At 46.9% G+C, this 17,479-nt stretch overlaps 1 protein-coding gene across 2 annotated transcripts; it reads left to right on the forward strand.

Annotated features, from left to right (window-relative positions):
* Positions 1–2,062: 2,062 nt before the first annotated feature.
* On the forward strand, positions 2,063–17,479 carry DCAF10 (DDB1 and CUL4 associated factor 10). Of its 2 annotated transcripts, none has more exons than XM_055791025.1 (7): positions 2,063–2,395; positions 6,073–6,186; positions 11,143–11,340; positions 11,772–11,974; positions 12,768–12,878; positions 14,119–14,264; positions 15,942–17,479. In XM_055791025.1, the coding sequence occupies exons 1-7, from the start codon at positions 2,103–2,105 to the stop codon at positions 16,284–16,286; spliced, it is 1,410 nt and encodes a 469-aa protein (XP_055647000.1). In that variant the 5' UTR covers positions 2,063–2,102; the 3' UTR covers positions 16,287–17,479. The 2 variants fall into 2 exon arrangements, with proteins under 2 accessions (XP_055647000.1, XP_055646998.1); XM_055791023.1 differs by having other exon boundaries at positions 2,066–2,395; positions 15,918–17,479.

Below are 17,479 nucleotides of genomic sequence, written 5' to 3' on the forward strand. Positions count from 1 at the left end.
TTGAAGAGTAGGACTGTTTTGGATCCCGCCCTCTTCAGCATCTCTCCTGTACCGTTTGCAGCATTGCTACCTTCTGGCACTGAACCAGAGCAAGAAGATCTCTTCTTGTGACTCCTCTTTAGCCAGGAGGTTTATGCTCTTAAAAGACACTGGTTTTATGAAAATGTTTTCAAAGTCCAGTAAAGCAGTAGCTTTTATGGGGAGCAGGAGGGACCCTGATCTTCCCTGTGAAATGTAGTTTTGAAGAAACCCTGCTGCTACCTATCTTAAAAAAAGGCAAAGAGCATGAGTGCTGATATGCAGCCAGGTAAGTTCCTCAGACCCTCAGCGCTGTTGTGAAGCTGTTTGTGAAAATGGGTTGGGATTGATTCTGAGTATAGCAAGGCACAGCCACCTTTTCCACAGCTTCTTTAGAGCAGTCACTGGGCTAGATGCTCCTGTAGAAGTTACGGTTTGCCTACCTAGTGGTCACTAGAGGTTCGCAAAGCCTCAGTCCTAGGGTCCCTCCCTGTTCTTTTTGGTTGTTTCTTTCTGCCTTCAAAAGCTACCAATAGTTTACTTGCCTGAAACTTGCTTAGCAGCTTTTAAACACTGCGCTTTTCCGTAAAAGTAACAATAAAGCAAGGGGAAGAACAGACGACACCCTTCCTAGCCATCTGCCTCTGAGATGTACACGTACCAACCCAGCTTCCTACTCGGTGAGCAAGCAATTTTGGTCCTCTGAATTTTCCTGTTATGCAGAACTGTTGTCTTCCTGTTGGCCAGATCTCATGTCTCTCATCATAATTAGGTACCTCACAAGCAGCCACCCAGATGAATTGGTTACATGGATGATCATAGAAACACTGGTTTGGGTTGGAAGGGACCTTCAAAAAGTAACTGCACCCCACCTCCTTTGCGTGGTCCTTTGGGAGGTGGGAATGACCCTCTCATGTCTTTTTTTACCTGAAGTTTTGCTCCTTAAAGTCTACGTGGTGCCCAGCAATCCTGACGTGTCTGGAGCCCTAACTCAATACCTGGCTTAGTAGCATTACTGGTGAGCAACCAAACCAGTAGCTGGGGTGGGGGAGGACCTCGAGGTGAGGACCTGTGTATCTTCATCCACCTTCTGAGGAGGATGTGGGGAGGGACTGTTGACCTGCATAGCATTCATCCTGCTGCCTGCGTCCTTTGCCATTTTGATCTGGTCTGTGGAGGAACTTGCTACCAGCATCCCGGAAGGGTTGGGTTGTGTTTCAAAAACTCCTCCATGGCTTGCTCAGCGAAACCGCCAGAGTCCCCAAGATGAGAATGGCGGTAAAACAGAGGAGTCTTTTGATCGATGATAGCCGGGCCATCTGGTTTGGGTGCCGAGGAAGACGTACTGCCATCTCTTTGGTTTGCGGAGCATAAAAGGTGGTCAGCCAGTTAAGACTTGTTTACTGGGGCTGTCTGTGCTACCTCTGGGTTGTGTCTTCTCACAGACCATTGTATACTGGGAGCTGGCCAGCGCTGGAGTTCGCTCTTGCAGTCTCTCGAGCTGCCATCACCGAAGAGCATCGCCAGGAGCTGGAGAGCCACGGTATCGGCCGTGAGAACGCCGGGGGGGGGGGCGGGGCGCACAGGCACCAGAACTGCCTTTTCTGCCGCGTCCGATCGCATAGCTCGTTGCATCGACTGCGCGCAAAGCCCGGAGCCCACGCGATGGGCAGCACGGCACGCCCGGCGGCGCTCCCGGTGCCCGCGCCCCGACGGACGGACCGGGCTCGCACTCCGCACCGGGCTCGCACCGCCGCACCGAGCGCGGCATGTTTCGGACCGCGTAGACGGGTGACAGGGGCAGCGCCAGGCGCCTTCCCTCCCCGCTGCGCCCGGCGAGACTCCCGGGATAACCGGCGGCTCCGCTGCCGTGCTCGGGGAGGCCGCGGTCCGGGCGCTCGGCGGGTGACGCGTGTCTGGGCTCGCGCCGACCCGGTGCCCCGCGTCGCTTCCCCGGCGGAGGGACGGGCGCTCCGGCCGGGCGCGGCGGCGGCGGCTCCCGGAAGACGCGGCCCCGCCGCGGTCACGTGGGGCGGCGCGCAGGCGCGGGGCGGCCGGCAGGGCGGAGGGCGGCGGGCGGCGCGATGAGCGCGGAGGCGAAGGTCCCCCGGGCAGGGGCCAGCGGCCCGGCCGTCCCGGGGCCCGGCTCGCCCGCCGGCATGGAGCCGCCGGCCGCCCCCCCGCGGCCCGCCCCCGGCGGCGGGCTGTTCGGCTGGCTGCGCGGGCGCTGCCTGGGCCGCAGCGCCGCCGTGGACCCGGCGCGGGATACCTTCCGCGCCATGACCGGGCTGTACGGCTCCATCCAGCCCGCCGACTCCGTGTACCTCAGCACCCGCACGCACGGCGCCGTCTTCAACCTGGAGTACTCGCCCGACGGGTACGGGCCGCGCGTGGGGCTGCCCCGGGCCCCGCCGTCCCGGGCAGAGCGAGCGGCGGGGTGCACGCACCCGCCCGGCCGGGCTCCGCGGGAGGCCCCGGGGTGGGGTGGGGGGGCCCGGGGCGGAGGCCGCGGCCTGGGCCCGCTGCCCGGGGGTGCGCCGGCGCCTCCGCGGCCCTGCCCGCAGGAGCGGAGGCCGCGGCCGAGGCGCAGGGCGGAGAGCCGGGCTGGGGCACCGTGGCTTTAGGGCGGCGGGAGCCTGTCGGGCCGCCCCGGGCGCTGCCGGGCGCGGGACGTGGTTACGCACCGAGGGCTCCCGCGTTGCGGTACGCGGCTGTACCGGCGGCAGCGGGCGGCGGCCGGGTTCGGCCGGAGCCGAGCAAGCCCTGGCGCCCCGGCTCGGGGCCCAGCCAGCTGGGCAGGAGATGCTGGCATCCCTTCTGGCGCACGCTGTGCTTGTAGCTGACGTTTTCTTGCAGCCTGGGGTGGTCTCACGGTGTGGATAAGCCAGAATTAAAATCTTTGTCACCCTCGCTGGCTGGTCTGCTTTTTCTATTTTCAGTGAATTTTCATCAAGACAGAGCTCTGGTTTCCAGGAGCACCTGAACTGGTGATGGTTTTGCCATGGTTGTGCTGTAAATCTGAGGTTCAACTCCTTATTTGTTCCTCTCTTTTTCTCAAGAGGATAAAGTTTAAGCTCCGGAAACAATCAAAACCATTCCCAGGTGACTGTTGCTGGAAAACCATTTATTTTGTAGATTCCCCAGCCGTGTGTGTGCTTAAGGTTGGCAGGGCGCCGGGGTCCTGGCCGCTGTACTTGGCGGCACAAAGAAGCTGGGTGGGATTGCTCTGCTGGCTTAGCCACGGTGACTGAATTGCAAGAATACCCCGCAGGCGGATGTTCCGTACTGGTGTGGGAATCGTCAGCTGTAGTAGCAGTACACCTGGGCTGCGCTTTAAGGTTATTTGTGCGTGTTTCTGGCAAAAAGGGCGATTTTTGGGTTCTGCCTGCCCCCCCCCCCCTTGTGCCTGATGCTTGTGAGGCTGTATGGTGAGCTGAAGCAGGGACCTTCCCTGGCCGAAAACGAGCCCAGCAAAAAAGTTCTGCTGCCGAAGGAACGCGTCCGCAGACCTGGCGTTTTGCGTGGCTGCAGGGCTTGGCCCAGGAGGCTGCAAGTGGTGTTGGGCGTAGGTTGGGGCCATGACACTGAACCTCAGTCGCCTTTAATACCTTTACTTTAATATTTCAATAAGTGAAACAGCCCAAACCATGCTCGCTTCTGCATGAGCCTTTGCTGGTTAGGCTTGGCTTGGAGCAGTCACAAGACCTGGTCAGACCCGTCCTGTGCGATGGAGACTTCTGGTCTCCCTGGAGCCTCTCTCAGGGGAACCAGCTGTGGTTGTTGGTGCTGCATCGTTGTTCCTTGCCCCTTCTGTTGGCTTCTGGCTCCTCAAAGCACTGTTCTTGGGCCACGCCGGGAGTCTGGCCTTTCGGCTGGGTGAGTGCTGCCGGTTAGGTCCAGCCTGCCCTTGGGATGCTGCTCCTCAAGCGCTGACTTTGTGGACAGCAGGTGGCTGCCCTCTTGCCTTAACACTGCTGTACTGGTCAGAGGAACTTCTCAGCTTTCCTGGAGGTCAGCTTCACTAGTTTAGCAGGCCACCGTTCACTGTCACCGTACTTGGACTTCTTCAATGTACGTGAACCCAGTATGTGTCAACAGCCCGGGAGAGGCTGGTGCAAAGCCAGACAGGCTGCCCATGCTGCGAAGTTGGTGTTTTCTGTGCTTGTTGGGACCCCTGTGAATGCTCTGCAGAGATCTCTCTGGACTCATTCACAAATAACGTGTATTCTGGACAAAGTCCTGGTTTTTTTTCCTCTGAGAAAACCTTTAAATGGATACACAGAGGTCTTCGTGTGGGAAAGAAAAGATGCTGGTGTTTTGTTTGGGTTTTCTTTTTTTTTTTCTTTAAAAGAATTAATGTCCTTGAAGTTGTAGTTCTTGGAATTTGTTCTGGTTTTGGCAAGTGAATTAGGTGATGCACTAAAGTACTAAGTCTTGATCTGGGTTGTTCTGTGTCCTAAGAGTAGTAATGGCAGCGTGGTTGTGAAATCCATCTCAAAAAGCATGGATAACGATGAGCCATGTTCCCAGCCTGACTCTCTACTAACGCCCAATTTAAACTGATGCCAGTGCCCTGCTGTTGCTGCCTTTGACCGGCACACCACCACTACTGCATTTAGAAAACGATACCTTTTGTCAGAAGACTCTTTTTCTTTGTAGTTAATAGCTTGTAATGTCTGATAGCATGACTTCTTGCTCATTCAAAAAACTTTTAAAAACTTTGTTATGTAAGGTTTCAGTGAAAAAATGACTCAGCCGCAGAAAGTCTAGGCATTTGGAAGAAATGTTTGAACCGGTCTTCTGCCTTTAGCATTTACTGGCTTCGTACTGTGATGTAGCAAAATGCACGCTGTCAGCAGAGCTGCTTGAGTTTGGATTATTGGGGAAGGACGCTATGCTTTGCAGTTCACTTTAAAAACGCTTCTTCTGAATACACAGTCTGAATGTCATCTTTATGCTGCTTTTGGGTGGGTGCCAAACTAAATTTGCTGTCAAAGGCAGTGTTACGGAAGGAGATAAGGAGACGGTATGTTTTTAACCTCGAGAAGCTGGCTGGTGGACTTCGGCGCTGGCTGCTCGTTACAAAAGTGGTGGTGTGGCTGGGGTGACGTCTGTTAAGGTCTTAGGGGGGGGAAATATTGTCATAGCTGATAAAAGGAGGGAGATGGGAGAGGGTTCTTACCCTATGTTGGGTTAGCGCAGTGACAGAGTGTAAGTTATCCGAAGGTGGCTCGCGGGTTGTTGGCTTATGCACGTGCCCCTCCCCCCCCCCCCCCCCCCCCAAAAAAAAAAAAAAAAAAAAGTGTTGCCAGGGAACGGACAGAGGATACCATGGCATGGGCACAGTCGTCTGGGAAATCTGCAGTAGAATTCCAGAGTAGATGCTGTTGTCTTTTTTTTTTTTTTTTAAATGATTTTTCTTTCCTGCAGCATGAAGCAAATAATCCCCACATGAGTGACACAGCAGGTTTTCATGCCAGCGCTTTGATTCTTCTTTCTTCCCAGGCAGGAACCATGGAGTTCATGCACTCACTGCAGTGTTGGGGCAAATCTCCCTCAAGTAACTTCTGAAAAAAAAAACCAACCAACAACCCCACAACCCCAAAACACACTTAAGTGTGTGATTTAAATAATGCCATCGTTGGATCTGTGAAGTACATAACAAAAAAAACCACCTTTCATGTTAAAAAAAAAAAGTTAATTAAAAGATCATGTGGTCTTTCCAGCAAATGCACCAGCTGTGCCACAGCCAGGTAGGAGAAGAGTCACGGTCTCTCAAAAAGGAGTTAGAGAAGTTAAGTTCTCCGGAATAAAACACCGTGGTATTTTCTGCGTGTTTTGTGTGTTAGGTGCCGGAGAATAGGCATCTGCAAGAAGGCAGTACAAAAATATCAACACTGCTGCAAACTCTCTGCAGCGTAAGCAGAAAGCTAAGCTAATTGATGGTGAAGCTGTGTTTCTGTGAGGACAGGGAAAGGGAGGTAGCTGGATGCGCACAGGTGTCGTGTCTCTTACTGAATACAAATGTTTCTGCTTTGTTCTGCTACCCTGCAGGTCAGTGCTGACTGTTGCTTGTGAACAGACTGAAGTACTGCTTTTTGACCCAATATCTTCAAAGCACATCAAAACTCTCTCCGAAGCTCATGAGGACTGTGTCAATAACATCAGGTAGGTCAGAAGGAATATTTTGTCTCCGCCATAGATGCTTTTCTTACAACAGCGTGGTAAGTTTGTGTTGGGCACTTGCTTGGAGAGCGTGGGTTTTGCGATGCCGTTAGGTTGCAGTGTGCTTTGTGCCATTTTCCTTCTCTTTGGCACTGGAGGTCGGGAAATGCTGGAAGGGGGAAGAGGAGGAGTCTGAAAGTGGCGGTATATAATGCTGACAGGTGGTTTTGTTGGTGGAGGAGCTGCAGTTTTGGGGACGGGAAGAGTGTTAAGTTACTACTACCTGGTTTACCTGCCCTTTGGAATGCCCTGCGTGAACATAGTAAGTCAACGTAACAGGTAGTGTTTGATTTTGGCAAGTCTGAGACTGTAGCTATTCATGTGAATACAGCTGGTATTTTGAATTGTAAGCGTAACTGCCATAGTTGCATAGAGATTTCCGAAGAAAGATTGGCTGCTTTAGATACAGGTATGCTATAGAAGAGCTGGGAAAGGGGAAAGGCTTCCTCAATTCAACTTAAACTCAGTCTTTATGGTTTAAATCCTTTGTCTGATTCTTAGGATGAAGTGGGAATCAGCAAGCACAGGAACCCAGACCTTCAGTATTTTTGTCATGTAGTGTTTTTCCTTTTAATTTCTATTATTTGTAGCTGCTCTGGGTCTGAGGATAGACTTTGACATGTGAACTTAAGGCACTTCTTAATCTTGTGGACCATGTTGCAGCCTGTCTTCACTCAGATTCTCAAAGCAAAAAACCCAACCCAACCCAAACCCTAAACCCAAACGAAAAATCCCCCAAGAAAACTTGTGGAAGCAATCTGAGCGTTTCCTCTCAAAAGAGCTGAATGAGGGGTGCCAGTGCCTTTACACATTTGTCAGAGAAACTGATGTTTTCCTGAAACTGCTTGTCCTTTTTCAAGAGGCTGAAGTTTTACATCAGTTGGATTTCTTTCAGAAAAGCTGAAGTAAAAGCTGGGGCTAGCTGGCACAAATAGAAGAAGAGACGTTGAGAACATGCTTTCCTGTAAGGAAATACAGCTTTTCGCGTCTTGCATGCCAGTGGTTGTGCTTTAAACGTGCGTAGTTTTTAGATAAAGCTGGGTGCGAAATAAAGCCATGTTACCGAGAGATTGGAAGGCAAAGGCAAACCGGATTTATTGTGATTTTCATACATCCCTGATTCAGTATCTGATCCTTACATCCATACTGCTCTTGCTAGGGTTTGAAGTGAGTGAGTCTGGGTCATGTTTTACAAAGAGAGTTCTGCTGCATGCCCCTTGACTGTTTAGCTCTCTCTGTTGCAGTCAGCTGTGCTGGTCTTGAAAATTTATCTTATTACTTGGTTGAGAACAGCACTGAAACTTCCTGCCACTTTTTTCTCTTATTCATACCTTTCTTTCGACTTTGGCTGTCTGTGAGGCTTTGTACATCCGTTCTTGGTCCTTAAATGTCTTTTCTCTCTGTAGTTTGATAATTATACCGGTACTACCTCCAAGCAGATAACTCTCAGATCTACTGTTAATTACCAGACTGGCAATGTGTAGTAAACTCTTCTGCTTTCCTTTAAAATGCTTCCTAAAGCTTTGTTTTGCCTTTGTAGGATGTTGGCATCTTTTTCTGTTTTCCAGCATGTCCCCGGCATTTGTGTGTTGTTACAAACTTGCCTACAAGGAAGTTAGCTGTATTTGGTAACAGATGATTAGTACAGCATTACCTGGAGTGTTGTTTCCGCTTAGTGAGTAGGACACCAGGCACTGTAGCACTACAGAAATTCCTTGTAATAAGCACCGAAAAACCAAACACCGTTACCACTGTGCCCTGTCGCAGGTGCCTCAGAGGTACTTACCAGCAAGGAAGCATGTGGTGGTCATCTTCCAGCAAATCTGGGTACTTCACACAGTCTGCAAGAGCCAGTCCACACACACAGAGGTACTTGTTTGTTGCGTCTCTGCACAGAGATGGACGCTAGGTCCCAGATCCACACAGCTAGCACACCTCTTAACACATAGTAAAACTTCTTATATGCTTTGAACAATGGTTTACAGTTGGGTTTAGTTACACCTAATTAGCTTAGCTTCTTACCCAGATTTGTCCAATTCGCTATAGATACTTCCATTTTTCCTCCTCTCTTTTTCTTTTTAAAAGCAAGTAATTGCTCTGCCACAGTCACTGCAGATTTGTGCGTAATCGTCTGAAGCAGACATTGTATTTCCACCTGAATTTGATCAGGTTTTGAGCTTACCTAAAACTCTCCCGTAACAGAGCTCCGGGGCACAGCTGTGTTTCACGGAGTATTTGTTAGTGTTTTTTTAAAAATTGCTAGGTTAGTTTGAGGCCCTCTTAAGTTTTTTTGTTTTCTTAAGGAGGAAGATAATCTCTATTTACTTTCTCCGTGCCAGTCAGTTTTATGTGCCAGCGTCATACGCACCTTAAAGGAGCTGTTTTTCAAGTGAATCCTAGTCTACTTGGCCATCCCCTATATGAAAGCTGTCCAGTATCATTTGTACCTCCCAGTCAATTTCTTCCAAAACCTGTTTGTGGTGGGTGAAGCAGGGTTGCCTGTAGCATCCAAGGTAAAGGCAAACGTTGGATTTTTACAGGCAAGAGGTGTACTGTTTGACTTGCCCTGAAAATCTGAACTGTGGGATTCTTCCCATTGTAGTTGGTTATTTTTCATTGAGGTTGTTGCTATTTTTACATGATGTAGTCTGGTTCCAAGTCTTAAAGAGATAAAATGCTGTTTCTAGGGGTAACAACACGTCTCTGCTAGATTGTTCTTGCCTTAGCATTCATGTGAAGCTGCTTCTGGTGTTACTCAGATAGGTTTTATTTTCCCTTTTACGTCAGGTGGGGCTCTTTTTTTTTTTTTTCCCAAGTGCCTTCTTCAGGCATGAATTACAAACCTAAACCAGTATGCTTTGTCCTCCTAAAAGGGCATGCATAAATTGCAGTGGGAATGGAGCATGATAAACATTGATCTGTGAAATAATTCTATCCAGTGATTTTTCTCCCTGAACCAAATAATTTGTCTAGGTGCGCTTTCAAACAAAGGCTTGTCCTCAGTAGCTGTTTTTGAAAAGTCGTGTGTTTGCTTCAGTAACTTCTAAATTCAGTGCTGAATTCTAGCCCTTCTATCCCCTTCTTTCTGATAGAGTGTTTTCACATCAGCTATTCTTTCATTCTGTAATGATTTGAAGGTGGTCAGGCTGCTTCATGTGACTCCAGGCAAGAGTGATACATACATTGACTTTTGGCTGAAGACCAGAAATGATCGTGGTAAAGAATTGCCACCTGAGCAGGCTAAGTACTTAACCTGATCCGTGTAGGAATGTTGTGATTCCAACTCAAACCACTCAAATCTCACATGTACAACTGTATTAAAGGAGTTGGTAAATTTGGGTAGCTTGTGCCACTTGTGCAGCTGCTACTTCCAAAGATGATCTGAAATTCTCTACCCTCAACAGTGCTGTGCACTTGCACTTTGATACGTGTACCTGGTTTCGCACATTTGAAAAGCCCAACTTTGTGTGTCTGCTTCAAACACATGAACTGTAGTAGTGTGGGGGAAGAAAAGGCAGAAGGGATGGGTCCCTTGGTTTTTAATGGAGAGCATTGAGGTTGTCCAGGTGGTACCAAACATTCCTTGATGTGGGAGGTCTGCATGGCTCCTCCTGGCTCTGCAGCTGCAGCGAGCCATGCTCCTGGGGCACTGCGGGGGTGGACAGGCTCCAAAGCAAAAGATGAGCAAGGATGGAATGAAGTTACGGTTCTAGGGAAACGTGCAAACAGCGGCCAGTGTTCGGTTTGAAATCTGGTACATGTTTCCAAGATAGCAATACTGCGTGGAAAACCACAGGGCCAGCTTTGAGGTGTGCTCGGTGCAGACGTGCGGTGAGCCCCGGGCATCTGTGCAGGGCTGTGGCTGCGTCACAAGAGTGGCAGGAGGACTTCTTGGAAAGGGCCTTTGGGAGACCTGTCATCTGTAACAGCCTGCTGGTTAGCCCAGGGCTTTGGGTTGCCTCACCAGCGCCCTGAGAAGCCTGGTGCTGAGCGTTCCCAGGACAGGTGGTTCCACTGCTGCCTGTGCCACTTGGGGACAAGATCCGGTGAGAGCTTTCGTTGGGGGCTGACTACATCGCATGCCAAGGCAACCGTGTGTGGTACGGACCACCTCAGAGGTGGGGGTGTTCAGGCGTTGCTAAGGGAGACGTGGGCACCGTGTGTTTCGGCTGAGCTAGCGGAATGTGTGCCATACAGAGCAGCAAGGTTTAAAAGCGGTAGAGGACTAACAAAAGGTGATCTTTATTTTAAAAGCCTCCTTTGAGTTATGTTTGTGGTGGAGAAGAGAGGAAGATTTACAGTATAGCAGGGGAAGAATACGTAGGTAGAAATGAGAGTTAAGAAGAGCGTGTGCTTAATTACGAGCTGATAGGATCTTGTGTAGTCTGAAGTGATGATGGAATTCCCGTGTCTTCTGGTGCTGCCTGTCTGTAATAGTGAAAGAATCTGGCAGAAATGCAGTGGTGTCAAAGCTGACCAGTCCTTAGGACGTTTGTGTCTTGTAAAGACTTGGTAAGTTTAAACCTGAGTATTTTCCAGATGGGTAACTAATTTGGTTACCACACAGATTCTGTGTGAGCATTTGTTCCACTGGTGGTTTGGTGGTTGTGTGATCTTTACATGAATCATAAAAAAAAAAAAAAAAAACAAACCCACCCAAAAACCTTCAGCCATGCTTCTGTGGGTTTACTTGTTGGCTACTACAGATGTACTACTGGTTGGTATCCCACATAACTGGTTATTAATTGAACTGTTTTATTGGCAAATATTTTGCTGTGTGGGTTTTTTTTTTTTTTTGTGTGTGTGTGTGATCACTCTTATTTCTGTGATAGCTTAGATTTCTGCGTAGGAATATTTAAAAGGCACTGAGCAGCCACAGTGTTTCTCTCCCGTTTTCAGGTTTCTAGATAATCGACTCTTTGCGACCTGTTCTGATGACACTACAATAGCACTTTGGGATTTGAGAAAGCTGAACACTAAAGTGTGCACTTTACATGGTCACACCAGCTGGGTTAAGAACATCGAGTATGATACCAATACGAGATTACTAGTGACATCCGGGTTTGATGGAAATGTGATCATTTGGGACACAAACAGGTACGTGGCTGTGTTCGTGCCGTTGTGTTTCTAGAATACAAACAAAAGGGTAGGGTTCTTCTGCACAAGACTGAAAGCCTGCTGCTTTGAATGTTGCTCTAACGCGTTCTTAAATACTGAGATTAGTTTATAACCCTTATTGAGAACTTGGATCACCTTTATATGGTAATAGTCCAGTAGCTAAAAGGAGAGCTTTTCTTGCTGATGGGCCAAAACGTAGTCCTTCCTTTTTGAAAAGGTTCTGTCTTCGCTGCTGTGCTAGTATGAAAATGTGACTTGTGTCGTTTCATTAAAATCTGATTTAAGTAGTGTAAAGCAGTACTCAAAGAATGAAGAAGGATGCTTAGTGCATCTTGGACTTTCTGAACATCATTAGGTGCTTGAATCAAAGCTAATTGCAGCCACTTCTTTTGCTTTTGTTCGCTGCCCAGGTGCACGGAAGATGGATGTCCCCACAAGAAGTTTTTTCACACCCGTTTTCTTATGCGAATGAGGCTGACGCCAGACTGTTCCAAAATGCTGATCTCAACCTCCTCTGGATATCTTCTGATTTTGCACGACCTTGACCTAAACAAATCTTTAGAGGTTGGCAGCTACCCAATTTTAAGAGCTAGGAGGACAACCTCAAGTTCAGGTGAATGCTTATGGAAGGCCGTGGTGGCTTCTGTGTTAGAGGTTGTTTTACGGGATACTCTTGGCTAGCAAAAGGCGGCAGAGGTGGAGTTGGAAGGATTCTGCTGAAGAATGCTTTGGCGTGGTAGCTGCTCTTTTGTTCAGGGGTCACACACACCTACTGTTGAGTAAAGTGTCTAGGGTGATTTCTGGTGGCAGGACTTCAGTGCTACAGGCTACAACCTCTATAATTTTGTCACTAGCTTTGTCTCTAGCTTTATTTATCTACTGTCCTTGGTCCTGTAATGAAAAACCCGAAGCCGGTGTTGAGCAGGCTGAGCGGGTGTGAGCTGCAGCAGCTACTACTGACTGATGTGTAACGGTGTGGTTGCCCTTGACAGCCAGACCTGGAGGAATCGCCTCCTCTGAAGTCTCGCTGCTTGCTTGCTCCTGCTTTCTGGCAGTAACAGAACAAAATCCAGACAGAAACTCTGCCGTTTGGGGTGTCAGGATATAAAGGGAGTGGCCTGGGGAAAAATTCATACCCCAGCCTCTGGTGATGATGGTGCGTAAGAAGGAAGGAAGGAAGGCAGCTCCTCTCTTATCCCCAGTAGAGTTTGTTGTGCTGGCAGTTTTATTTGTAGGAGGCACAAAGACCACGGTCATTTTAGCCTATAAACTGAGCTTTGAAAATTGTTTTCTTTACAAGATGCCTTCCCCTTCCCCTTTACTTAACATTTCTGAGGAGGGTTGAGGGATGCGCACAAGCGCGCTGTGCTTAGCTGTTTTGTTCACGTAGCTGATGCTGTTTGCAGACATAACGTCATCAGGTTCTTCTGGTCCTCGAGCTGTTGGTTCACCGTGTCACCAAAATGATTCAGGTCCAGTGTCTGAGAAACACATGTCACGGTCCTCCCAGCGAGAAGGTAGGAAAAGATTAAAAAAATAAAAAATCATGGATTTTGACTTACATCTAAAAGTGCATAATAGTGAAAAGCGGCTTTTTTGTCTCTGTGACTTTTAAAATAATAGCGTTGCTATGACTTGTGTTAAACCAATGAAATACTGCTGCACACCACAGTCTGGGGATCTAATCAGTTTTTTATCCCAAGAAATCTGATAACAGCAACAGGATCTTTATTTTAATATTCATACATTATTGTTGTTACCTAGAGGTGCTCCCTTTTCCTTGCGTTTTTTCCTCGAACAAAGTTTGTGTGAATGACCTTTAGGGGAAAAAAAAACCCCACACCCCACTCCAACCCCCGAAAAATCCCCAACAAGAGCTATGTTTTGCTTTTTGTTTCTCTTAATGATGGGCATGTGTATCTGCAGTTTCTCCATGAGGAGCCAATAGCGTGGAAAAAGGCCATGCAAACAGATCTTACAACAAAAAAAAACGAACAAAAAAATAGCACGCAAACAGATCTTAAATGTGGACAGACTGTTATGTGAAGTTTTAATTACAAATGAAGTCATACCTCACGGCAGACCTATGAAGACTGATGACCCCGTGTTTATCAGGCTTCCTCTGAATCTAGGATAAACCTTCATAGCATCAATGTGAATTTGGCAAATCGGTAAACACTTTGTGAACCATATGCAATTTAAAATAAGTGTAATGTTAAGTTTTACCTACTCATGGTTGTTAAGTTACTCAGACGTACTTAACAAAAGGAGGAGCCTTATCTGGATGCCAGGCATGATTTATCTGTGAAAAGCTTTCTAGCAGTGAGGGGGGAAAAGGGAGGCAAGCTGCATGCGGTTGAGCAGACTTTGGAAAGGATTTGGAAAGGACATCATACAAGTTTGAGAACCAGCGGTTCTTACAAAAAACCCTCACTCTTGATACTTTTTTTTTTTTTTTTTTAATGATAATGAAGAGCATGTGTGTGGAAAGTTAGCTCTGACTTAGCTCACAATAGGAGGTGATTTAATGCAGGTCTTTGAAGGCAGATTTCAAAGTAGAAGCTATTTGAAAGCAAGACTGAGCTCATTGGTATCGGCCTCCCTTGTTCATATCACTGCTCTTTTGATTTATCCTTTTATAAAGGTGCTGTCTTTTCTAGCACTCGGATGCAAGTGTCATCAGTAGGCTGATGAGAGGGGTGACGATCGATGTATGGACTTCATTGAGACTTAACAGTTGCCTTCCCCTTCTGCTAGGTGGATCACCTAGAAATAGTTTGGAGGTCTTAACACCAGAAGTTCCTGGAGAAAGAGATCGAGGCAACTGCATTACATCACTACAGCTACATCCAAAAGGGTGGGCTACGCTTCTTCGGTGCTCAAGTAATACGGATGACCAGGAGGTAAAACAGTGGTGGTTTTTGGTTTGGTTTTTTTTTTTTAAGTACTTTGAGTAGATATATCAATCATATGGCTATATTGAAATTTCCTTGTTTTGGGGGGTACGTTTGCATTTGAATAAACTAGTCAGTTATTTCTGCTTACAAGTGCATTAATTTCACATCAAGATGATGAATTTTTTTTTTTTTTATAACCTCATATGACTTTGTATCCTGTATTCAGTACTCCCGTTGCCCAGCTCCTTCACAGACTATATTATGTAGGTCACAGCTCTCTTAAAAGTTTTCAGGCCGTACCTGTGCTGCCAAATACATGCCTTAAAAATATGTACCTGCCAAAATATAGGACACTTGAACTCGGAAAAGACCGAGTCTGAGAGAGCAGGTTGTGTTTGGGAGCACCTACTTCTGAAGTACCACCTTCCAGGTTAACTCAAGTTCACTTAGAACTTAAAGCCCAACCAGAGCCTTCAGAACACCTGGATTCCGCCAGATGGTCCTTTTGCAAGCACTTTTTTTTTTTTTTTTTTTGCCTAGGGTTATTTCAAAGTTAGCGGTGCGTGACAGTTGTGCAGAACACTGACACAGAGGTTTGAGACTTGTTTTCCAAAAGGACAAGTGATTCTTTGAATGCTTGACCAATAATAAAATCAGTTTAGTTAATTTGATAGCTGATGTAAGTTGGGTTTGGTTTGGTTTTGGGTATTTTGGGGGAGTGATTGTTGTTATTTTTTTAATTTGTGGGGTTTTTTTTAGAGGAAAGGCAGTCTTAGTTATGGTGACTTCTTACAGATGTGTAGAGGACTGAATGAAAGCCTAGCAGATTTGTTACAAATCTTAATGCTGGTTCTGTAAACTACTATACAACACCAAATTTTTTGAAAATGCAAGTATTATACTGGGTTATAGTGGTACTGATGATAGATGTAGGTATAATTTCCCGTAGTCCTAGTGTCTGCCTTACTCCCTTCTGTTAATATTTATTAGTATTGTCCCCTTTGTGTTTATTTCAGTGGAATACATGAAGCAAAACTAAGAACACTTCTTTTGTCTTGTGGCTGAAATTGAGTCTTTCAACATGATTAAACTTTGTCATAGAGCTGGTTTTGCATTTGGTTTGAGATTAGATAATTAGATTACACGTTGAAGTCTCTGGCTGTCTCACAAGTAACAAACTGGTTACAGAGCTGTTCATAACATTCCCTGAAAAGTCCCTTTCCCTCTTGTTTGAAGATTTCTTTCCTTTTGAAGTAAAGGACACAAAGTGTCAATGTTCAGTTGTAAATTTCAGTAGGCTGAGTTCTACTTATTGTAGATTTCATTTAAATGTTTACTAAATTAGAGCAGGTGCCTGGCCAAAGGATTAGGATTTGTTCTTTGCAGATAGAAACTAAATTTAAAAAATATTGTATCTAGCATCCATTTAATTAAAAAAGCAGCTCTGATGCTAGACAGCCGCTTTGCTTAGTTCAAAGCGGAGGAGATGCCAAGGGAAGTGGCCTGTTTTCAGTGTTTCGCATCACGCTTATCAAAGAGTAGATAACCAATACTTACAGGACATTCCTGCATTACTCACTGAACATGCAGTGGGAGGGAACGAGGATTCGCAGTGCTTTACCTTTCTTTCAATGTTCCTCTCTCTGCCTCTCCCTTTAGTGGACTTGTGTCTATGAATTCCAGGAAGGAGCCCCTGTGCGCCCTGTCTCACCTCGTTGTTCCCTGCGATTGACTCATTGCATTGAAGAAGCCAATGTGGGCCGGGGTTACATCAAAGAACTCTGTTTCAGTCCTGATGGCCGAATGATTTCATCCCCGCATGGTTTTGGGATCCGCTTGTTGGGATTTGATGCACACTGCAGCGAACTTGTCGACTGTTTGCCCAAAGAAGCTAGTCCACTGAAAGAAATCCGTTCCCTCTACTCTCACAGTGATGTGGTACTGACAACCAAGTTTTCTCCAACACACTGTCAGATTGCCTCGGGGTGCCTTAGCGGACGTGTTTCTCTGTATCAGCCAAAGTTCTAGGCACGGATTGCATCAACAGGACCTTCAGGTGTTTGTGGTTTTTTACTTCAGTTTAGTTGAAGTGTGGTCTTTCTGAAATCTCTTAAACCCAGATAAGGTCATAGGTACTATGATCTCTCAACACAACAACGGAACGCGTTTCCAGCCCAGCACTGTATGCGTTCTCATACTGCATCCACAAGTCCGTGCACTGTTTTCAGCCTCCCAAGCAGACCTCTGATGCTCTGTCGTCCGGTCATTGTTCTGGTTTGTTTGTATCATAATACTTGCTGGTAGTTTCCTTCAATGCAACTTGAAAGGGGCTCTTTGAAAGAAATGTAGATGGGGCAAGGGTAGCAGTTCAGCAGAAACTCACCCAGGCTCCCTGGGTACGACACCTCCGTGTTCCAAAGGAGCTGAACTTCCTCATGTGTGCTTCCTTGCACTTTTTCTGTTGCTGAAACTACTATATGGCGATTATTCCGTAACGAGCTGCTTTTCTACGTAACTAACACAATTAGCTTCTGTCACAAAAAGAAAAGAAAGTTTTGGTTTCATTTAGATATTAATTCGGTGGTTTGTGATTGGCTAGAAAAATGAGTCGACCTTCTGTAATGCTTTTGCAGCAGTTAAAGAATTCTGTTTTCTGTGATTGCATATATAGTGTTTACTGCCAGAAGGAAGAGGTGGTCTATATGGAGATGTAGCTGCATTTTTTTGTCAGAGAATTTAGTAGGAAAAGACTGGGGCAGGGAAGCAGGAGCTGAATGGGTGAAGACTCTGCCCTGTAACGACCGCAGACGAACTGTTTGGATGTTTCATGTGCCGAGGGTGTCCTTGCTCGGCTTCTCTTGGGCAAGTTTGACTCCTCAACCACCATGGTTTCTGTTGTAGGGAGCTTTCCGCATCAATAATGTAAACCTTTATCCTGCATTTGAAACTTAACCCTGAAGAATTTTCTGGGGGTGTTAAGGCTGGCTCCTACCTGACTGTTCTTCTGCACCTCACCTGCACTGTTGCTGTGAGAGGAATTTGTCTAGGACGTGTCTGTAGTATCACCAGATAAGCCTTTCTTCACATGTACTGTCAATTTGGGACTGGATTAAAAGCACGCCTGTCTACAGTAAGATCTATATGGATTTAACTGGGCTTATGGTAAGATGTGAAAAACATTCATGTTCACCATTAAATCACAAACGAAGTATGAATGCCAA

This window comes from Falco peregrinus, chromosome Z (assembly GCF_023634155.1).
Source record: "Falco peregrinus isolate bFalPer1 chromosome Z, bFalPer1.pri, whole genome shotgun sequence".
Lineage (NCBI taxonomy): Eukaryota > Metazoa > Chordata > Aves > Falconiformes > Falconidae > Falco > Falco peregrinus.